Below are 9,055 nucleotides of genomic sequence, written 5' to 3'. Positions count from 1 at the left end.
TTGTAACCAGGTGACCAGAACTGAACACAATATTCTAGCTGAGGTCTTACTAATGAATTGTAGAGTTTTAACATTACTTCCCTTGATTTAAATTCAACACTTCTCACAATATATCCGAGCATCTTGTTAGCCTTTTTATAGCTTCCCCACATTGTCTAGATGAAGACATTTCTGAGTCAACATAAACTCCTAGGTCTTTTTCATAGTTCCCTTCTTCAATTTCACTATCTCCCATATGATATTTATAATGCACATTTTTATTGCCCGCATGCAATACTTTACACTTTTCTCTATTAAATTTCATTTGCCATGTGTCTGCCCAATTCTGAATGCTGTCTAGATCATTTTGAATGACCTTTGCTGCTTCAACAGTGTTTGCCACTCCTCCTATTTTTGTGTCGTCTGCAAATTTAACGAGTTTGCTTACTATACCAGAATCTAAATCATTAATGTAGATTAGGAATAGCAGAGGACCTAATACTGATCCCTGTGGTACACCACTGGTTACCTCACTCCATTTTGAGGTTTCTCCTCTAATCAGTACTTTCTGTTTTCTACCTGTTAACCACTCCCTAATCCATGTGCATGCATTTCCTTGAATCCCTACTGCGTTCAGTTTGAGAATTAATCTTTTATGCGGGACTTTGTCAAAAGCTTTCTGGAAATCTAAATAGACCATGTCGTATGCTTTGCAGTTATCCATTTTCAATGTTGCATCCTCAAAAAAGTCAAGTAGGTTAGTTAGACACAATCTCCCTTTCCTAAAACCATGCTGGCTGTCTCCCAGGATATTGTTACCATATAGGTAATTTTCCATTTTGGATCTTATTATAGTTTCCATAAGTTTACATATAATAGAAGTCAGGCTTATTGGTCTATAGTTACCTGGTTCAGATTTGTCTCCCTTTTTGTGGATCGGTATTACGTTTGCTATTTTCCAGTCTGTCGGTACAACCCCTGTGTCAAGAGACTGTTGCATGATCTTGGTTAGCGGTTTGTAAATAACTTCTTTCATTTCTTTGAGTACTATTGGGAGGATCTCATCCAGCCCAGGGGATTTGTTTATTTTAAGAGCTCCTAGTCCCTTTAACACTTCTGCCTCTGTTATGCTAAAGTTATTTAAAATTGGATAGGGACAGGTTGACATGTCGGGCATGTTGTCCGTGTCCTCCTTTGTAAAAACCTGTGAAAAGTAATCATTTAATATATTTGCTATTTTTTTTTCTTCATCTATGATTTTGCCATTTGTGTCTCTTAGACATTTAACCTCCTCTTTGAATGTTCTCTTGCTGTTATAATATTGGAAAAATATTTTGGAATTGGTTTTAGCCCCCTTAGCAATATTGATTTCTATCTCTCTCTTGGCCTTTCTAACTTCCTTTTTGACTTGTGTTTGCAGTTCCAAGTACTCTTTCTGTGTACTTTGTTTTTGGTCCCTTTTAAACGCTCTGTAAAGTGCCTTTTTTCGCAGAATATTTTTTTAAATTGATCTATTAAACCATTTTGGCCATTTTGTTTTAGATTTAGATTTGTCTACTTTTGGGATGTAATTGTTTTGTGCCTCTAGTACTACATTTTTAAAAAAACAGCCATCCTTTTTCTGTGGATGTTTTCTCTGTTTTACTCCAATCTACTTCTGTTAGTCTCTGTTTCATACCTTCATAGTTTGCTTGAAGGTATGAAATGAGTTGCAGGATCCTGGCAGTAGCGTTTTGCACGAGCTGCAATCTGGACAAAACACAGTTTGGAATACCAGAAAACAGGGCATTGCAGTAGTCTATTCTAGAAGTTACAAAGGCATGCATCAGCCTCTCAGCATCCTGTGGGAACTGAGAAAGGGAACTGCTTGTTACCTAATCCTAACGGCTTTGCAATGTGTTTGCCACTTTCAGTGTATGCAAGCCACACTGGGCTTGCAGCACACAGGATGCCAGAGAGGGCTCTGTGGTGAAATAGAGACGTTTGAATGTGTGCTGCAGAAAAAAACACCTTTAAGGGGGGGACATCTCTCATAATAACAGCTACCCTTTAAGAATATTGAATTCCATCCCTGTTTAATATCTTATTACAGGTATGTGTGTCCTCCGTTGTTTATCTTTGTAGTTTTAGCTCAGATTGTTAACTACTAACCTTATTAGCAACAACCTCTTTTAAAAAGCTACATTTCTGAAGCGAGGGGGCTTAAAAGGCTTGTGCAGCTTTAACTTCGGTCCCCCCTGCAACTGTGGCAGCTGTGAGTAAATGCATACTCGCTATGCTAATATTTTCTTTCACACCATCTCTCTTCCTCCCTTTTAGAAGTGGAATAACACATTTGCTGGCTTAGTTAGTAATGATGGTAAATCCTAATGGAAGCAGACACAACAGTAAAAACGCATTCCAGTGTATTAAACATGTAAGAAATGAAATAACAGGAGAATGATATAAAACAGGGTCGGATTCATGTGCAAGTGCAGTTGCGTTTCAGTGTGATCAAGAAATATACACTGCATTACATTTGCATTTGAATCCGTTTGCAAAGTATTTGCATTTGACAGAATATATTGGGTTGATTTCAAATGCATTTAGCAAGTGTTTCTATTTAACCAACTCCAAGTGCCATTAATGATGCAGCTATTAGTGATGCATTGTTAAAGTAATTGCAGGGTTAATTGAGAGCTTCCAAGTGTTTGAAGTCAGAACACATCATGAATTGCCTGAGGAGCCTGGTTAAAGGGGTTTGTTATAACAGCCAGCAGTTTGAATTGATAGAGAAAAGCTTGTTTTCATTAAGCGTTTGTTTGAAATTATTGGTGAGGGGTTTCAGTATATATTTTGACAAATGCATTTGAATAATCTATCATTTGTATTTAAATGTAACAGAGGTTCATGCATTTGCATTTTCGTTTGCATTTGAATGCAGCTGTCCTCAACCCTGATATAAAATACCTCTTTAATTTAAAAAGATATTAGGATCTTCATAAAAGGTTACCACAGTTTTTTTTTTATATATCTATGCTTTACCATATCTCTCTGGGCTTTACAATGCTTACAGTATATGTAATAATAGTGTTATTAACAGAAATTATTGCCTGCTTGATTTCTTAATCTTACTAAATAAATATAGATCACTTTTAATATAATGTTGCCCAGACCAAAAACCTTAAATGAAATAGCGTACTAGTTCTGTATTAACCAGCAGTATATATAGCATTAACTAGCTAGAAACAATGGTAAAGATTACGACAGAAGGAAGAATTCTGTTAGAACCGTTAAGTATTTCACCATTGGTTTGTGCAATGTGTTTGAAAGGTTCTGTCTTTCATACCTGAGAAGGGGTATAAATACACAGAGTGTGCAGGCAGGCAGGCAGGCAGACCGACAGACACAGCACACAGTCAATATCAGAGTGCTGAAGATCCAAGATGAAATCTCTGCTGATTATCGCCTTCGCTTCTGCACTGCTATGTGTCTTGCAAAGCTACCCTGTCGAGGTGAGGCAAAGATATAGTTTGATCAATATTCATTTTGCTGAAAGCCTACATTATGTGTTTGTTTATTTATTTATTTATTTGTTTGTTTGTTTATTTGTTTGTTTGTTTGTTTGTTTGTTAATTAATTTGAAAATGTAAGGATTTATTTGGTCCCTGACTAGGTATAACATTTCTAAAGAAATGTTTATTCAGTGTTTAGTAAGAATGTATAAACATGCAGACAGGCAGACAGACAGAGAAAAAGAATATTGACCCTCTTATTTCTTCCTCAATGGCAGGTTGATTTAACACTGAAGTTTGATCCAGGTAATGTTTTATACATTTATTTGATATTATATTTTATATTTAAGACAGTTATGTTAAGCTTTTGTAATGCTGCTTACCACTTCCCCGACAGAACAGTTGACATGTTTTTTTTAGAACCAAACCAAAACAAAAGTTCTGGAGAGTGAGTCTATAGAACACTGAATACAATCTGCATTGAACTCAATTCAATTTTTTATTTTTTTTATTTTTATTTAGCAGACGCCTTTATCCAAGGCAACTTACAGAGACTAGGGTGTGTGAACTATGCATCAGCTGCAGAGTCACTTACAATTACGTCTCACCTGAAAGATGGAGCACAAGGAGGTTAAGTGACTTGCTCAGGGTCACACAATGAGTCAGTGGCTGAGGTGGGATTTGAACCGGGGACCTCCTGGTTACAAGCCCTTTTACTACAGGAAAAGAAGCTAAAATATTTACTGGCCACTACTGTTTTTTTTTTATTCTAGTTTGTATTGTTAAAAACTCTGTATAGAAACTCATTTTATGGATGTTTCAGATGCTGAGGATCAAGTTTGGAAAGTCAAGACGAAACACCCTGGTAAGAATTTCTAATGAAACTACTGTTACATCTATACTGCATGTATAGAGAATTCAAAAACAACCAACAGCACTGTATTGAAATAGAATCTGGAATCACTAGAAATAGTTGTTGAAGATGTCATAGGTAAATAGCTATCTCTCTATTAGAAGGTAGATTTCTACTGTACTATTTATTCAGGACATTTGAATATTAAAGTCCTTTATCATCTTATTGCCACAAAGTGAACTGTATTAGACCACCAGTGTAAATGAAAATCTTATTAGCCACCCCCCCACCCCCCACCCCAAAATAGCATGTTTATACAATAAAAAAGAAAGCATAACAATTGTATTTTTAAATGTTTCTACCTTACAGAAAACGAGACCGAGCTGACTGCTGACTCTATGGACATTTCTACCCTGCTTGAAAAAGCCAACGCTAACCTCGGTGAGAAACTGAAACGCACGCGCTGCCCCGCCCCTTTCCTACGTCACTCACTCTCACATGACTGCTGCTGCATTGACCAATGCACTGTTTGTTATGTTTTTTGGTAACACTTTATATTAAGGTGCTGCTTATTAACATCTTATAAATGTATACTAGATACATGGCTAGATAGGTGGCTAGAAACTGTTCCCTTTATAAAAACGTAATTCTGTTTATGGTCATACATGCTTATAAACAATCTATAATGCTGTATTAACACTTTATAACACAGTTATTAAGTATATATATTGTATATTTATAACACATTTATAAAACATTAATAAGCAGTGTCTTAATATTAAGTGTTACCGGGGTTTTTTTTCAGATAAAATCCCCGATGGAACAGTCATTCGATTTGGTGACATTGCAGTCGATCCCTTGGAATCCACCAACGCTGACCCCTGCACTGCACGTTCCTGCAAATGGCCCACATCCTCAGATGGGAATGTATACATTCCAGTCAAAGTGTCCAGTGACTTCTGTGAGGGCATCTTTGACTTATATCAACAGTGACATTTCTAACTTTATTAAAAAAACTATTATTATTATTATTATTATTATTATTATTATTATTATTATTATTATTATTATTATCATTATTATTATTATTATTATTACTGTTGTTTTTTCTTACTTTAATTTGGGATATTTAAAAGAAAATCCTATAGATAAAACTTTGTGTGATTGCAGCCAGACTATTGAATCAATAAACTAGTTGATCATTTGAGAAATCGATAAAGTAGTTGATCACTTGGGGTTTGCAATAAAATAATGATTGAAAACGTTACTTTTTATTACAATGTTTTTTTTTTTTTCTTTCTGCAGCTTCAAGAGAGAAGAGTGTAATCGAAGCGGCTTTGATCTCTTTTGACGCGTCCACCTGCATCCGATTCAGACCACACTCAAGAGAGCGTGATTACCTCTTCGTTCAGTCGCTCTCGGGGTAAACAACACATTATTCACGCACTTCCTCCTTTCAGTGCTGGAGTGATTCATTTTGCATCCAGCCCTGTTCATGTATTCCATGTTCCAATGATGTTGATCACATGTATAAGGCATGCATTCGCCCACCGGGGGATTGAGAGAAGCGTTGATTCACGTATATATCCAAGTGGTATTCCTGTGGTGTTCAGCCGAAATTCATTAGGAATTTGCAGCCATTATTTTTAAGTGTTACTCCTAATTCGTCTTTCATTTTATTCTAAGAACATATATCTGCGGTATCGGTTTAGTTTGTACATCATTTTTCAATAAAAAAGTGCAGTAAAATACAGTGAAACACTGAGAAAGGATGAAGCACAGGCAAGCTTGAAGGTATATCCTGTAAAAAAAAAAAGAATCCGTGTTACACCGATGAAGACGCCAGCCAGAACGCTTCTTTATCTTCAAGTCATCTTTACAGTTGATGGGATACATCCCTGTGCATCAGGACTGACATGCTTTTATTTCCCTGTGCTGCTGTTCAGGTGTTATTCCTTTCTAGGCAGGCGAGGAGGGCGGCAGACGGTGTCCTTGAACAGACGCGGTTGTGTCTACCATCAAGTGGTCCAGCACGAGTTTATACACGCTCTGGGATTCAACCACGAACAGACGCGCAGTGATCGGGACGGCCACGTGAACATTCTATACGAGAACATACAGCGAGGTGAGCTTTCTCCTAATGCTTCTGCTATTGCAAACTTGACAATATGCACGCAGTCAGACATTAACGACTGCACTCTGTAATTACTGGTGCCCAAGCGCTTTGTGAATTATTAATCGTTTAGAAATATTTCATTACTGAAAGTGTATTAATAAGGTATGATTGAGATTATGCTGAAATCAGTGCCATGTAAATTGTAACTTTTTTGTATATGCTGTTTCCTAAAGTTTTTTCTTCTTCCATTTTTTCCAATTCTTTTTCTCTAAGGAATGGAGTATAATTTCAATAGAGTGAATACCAATAATCTTGGCACCCCTTATGATTATGGCTCAGTCATGCACTATGGAAGGCAAGTATTCCTGCAGTATAAATATAATGTATTGGTTAGCAAAAATGTATTGCGAGGTTACAAAACAGGACTCTCTACCAAACCTAACCCTTACCAAACCCTAACCCTAATGTGTATTGCAGGTATGCTTTCTCAAGCAATGGAAAACCAACTATTGTGCCCAAACCTGACCCCAATGTTTCGATTGGACGAGCCACTCAGTTCAGCCAAACGGATATTGAAAGAATCAACAGGCTCTACAACTGCAGTATGTGTTGTCCTTTAAATGAGCTGTTCTTTAGATTCCTTTGTTTTCTGTTTCGGGCTTTTTAAAACTCAACAGGGCTCTCAAACAGAGTGTAACCGTTGACCTGGCCCTCTGCAACACTCTTCCTCAAGTAGAGTAAGAAATACCACTTAGAAAAGTGTTTCAGGGACAGACGTGATTCGGAGAGCTTGAGTGATGCTACCCGGAAGCAATGACTGAAACAGAAAATACAACACAAAAATAATCTAAAAAAGACTCCATGAAGTTTAAACTGGGAAATGTTGTTATTATGTTATTTATAATGCTTTTTTATACACTATGAAACATATGTACTGTACAATAATACAATCTTACCTGTTTGTATGGATGTTACTGTAGATTATCATCTTTTTTTAGCTAATGTTTCCAGCCACTGACATTTAATATATTTCTTTCTGTTTCATTTTAGAGAAATACCTGTGATTCAGCAACCAAGGATCTAGCAACCTGACCCTGACCCTGACCCTGACCCTGACCCTGACCTTGACCCTGACCCCTAGCTGGCTGAAGAATGATTGTTGTAATTGCCACATACAAATACATGGCAAAAACGTATTTTAATCGTTAGTGTTTAAAAGCTGGAGTGTCGTACACACATTGTCGTACACACATTCAAATATACCCTCTTGGTGTCTGTCCACTTCTTTTCCATAGTTCATAATTCTGGATGCTTTATCAGTAAGAAGAACATGCCTTGTTTGCGGCGGTGAGCCAAATAAACACGGTGCTACCTGCAGCAATAGGAGGTTATAAATGACATCTTTAATGTTGGGTCAAAACACCTTCTGTATATCATCAAAAATTGGCTTATAAAATGAAATATAGGCATATGATAGTTATTCTATTGAAATGCTATTGAAATATAATAGTTATTCTATTGAAAAATGGAAGCAGAATTTGACAGCTATTTTTTATGCATATAATTTCAGTTCTTTTGACTTTGTTTGAAAATCTGTAAAGCCAAAAGCTTGCTTGCAAACTACAGTCCTATTTATTGTCTCAGCATCAAATTCACGTCTTCAGTGATGTAATTGTGTGAAAATTATAATGATATCAATATTGAGGGTGGTGACAAGCCAGGAGTGAAATTGAAACTTCAAATGCCTAAAAGCCTTAATAAAATAAATAAATAACTAAATAACACTGTTTCTGAGTTTTCCTCGTGTAATTCATTTAAAAATCAATCAATCAATCAATGAGTTACTAAACAATAAATAAAAAGACTAGTTCATTTATAACTAGGGCTTGAACTTTAGGGCTTGAACTTTCCAAATTTCTACCTCCCTTTAAAATGTGAATTACTCGTTGTTGACCGGTCTCTGCATCCAAATAAAGAGAAAACGATTAATTACAAACTGGGTTTAAGATCATTGTTTTATTTGTTACAAATCAAGGATATTTTAAAATGATGGACTTGCTGCTACCTTGGGTATTTTATGCTGTAAAGAAAATCTGTCAGGACAATCTGTTAAACGAGTGAAAATAACAAAGGCGCAACGATAAACCAGGCGACTGCAAGTAGGAAATGCAATTAGGATCAGCGATGATTAATTCATATAATATGTCATGTGAAATACAAACGAAGCGAAACAGAATCAGGCTCAGTCAAGATATGAAGGTAAAAACAAGTGACATTGTTTTGTAATTAACAGCTTTTTCTGAGTTTAATGAGGAAACAGAATCGACTCAAAATAAGTTTAAAAGGTCATGTGATCAAAATTAAAACCGAAAATGTCAAGTCCTAGTTATAACCAATTATTTGAAAGCCAATGGAGGATTGTGATGTCTGGCTGTTCTCCATTGTCTCTCAGTTCCAACAGACGCTATTTAAACGCTGCGCTGTCGACTCCCAACTCTCTTGTAATATTAATTTACCTAAAATACAAAGCAAACATTCAGTTGACGCCTAACTTGTTCAAACAGTTACTCTTTTTATTCCAGCACTAAAAGTACTCCTGCATGACCTTGGCAA

The 9,055-nt window shown here is 36.3% G+C and overlaps 1 protein-coding gene across 1 annotated transcript; it reads left to right on the top strand.

The window, feature by feature from the left end:
* Positions 1–3,321: 3,321 nt before the first annotated feature.
* Positions 3,322–8,231, top strand: LOC117432280 (hatching enzyme 1.2-like). Its single transcript, XM_034053958.3, has 10 exons — positions 3,322–3,473; positions 3,752–3,779; positions 4,297–4,338; positions 4,696–4,767; positions 5,132–5,287; positions 5,632–5,749; positions 6,273–6,451; positions 6,716–6,797; positions 6,920–7,044; positions 7,493–8,231. Exons 1-10 carry the CDS (start codon positions 3,405–3,407, stop codon positions 7,504–7,506), a joined length of 885 nt encoding a protein of 294 aa, XP_033909849.2. The 5' UTR covers positions 3,322–3,404; the 3' UTR covers positions 7,507–8,231.
* The last annotated feature ends 824 nt before the right edge of the window (positions 8,232–9,055 follow it).

Source organism: Acipenser ruthenus, chromosome 27 (assembly GCF_902713425.1).
Source record: "Acipenser ruthenus chromosome 27, fAciRut3.2 maternal haplotype, whole genome shotgun sequence".
Classification (NCBI taxonomy): domain Eukaryota; kingdom Metazoa; phylum Chordata; class Actinopteri; order Acipenseriformes; family Acipenseridae; genus Acipenser; species Acipenser ruthenus.
The sequence above is the reverse complement of the archived record's forward strand: the minus strand, read 5'-3'. Positions and strand labels throughout refer to the sequence as shown.

Excerpts from the sequence above, each read along its gene's own strand:
- LOC117432280 (XM_034053958.3), top strand. The coding sequence starts at position 3,405 with ATGAAATCTCTGCTGATTATCGCCTTCGCTTCTGCACTGCTATGTGTC. Across the intron at positions 3,474-3,751 it reads TGCAAAGCTACCCTGTCGAG|GTTGATTTAACACTGAAGTT; the intron begins GTGAGGCAAAGA and ends CCTCAATGGCAG. Across the intron at positions 6,452-6,715 it reads ATACGAGAACATACAGCGAG|GAATGGAGTATAATTTCAAT; the intron begins GTGAGCTTTCTC and ends TTTTTCTCTAAG.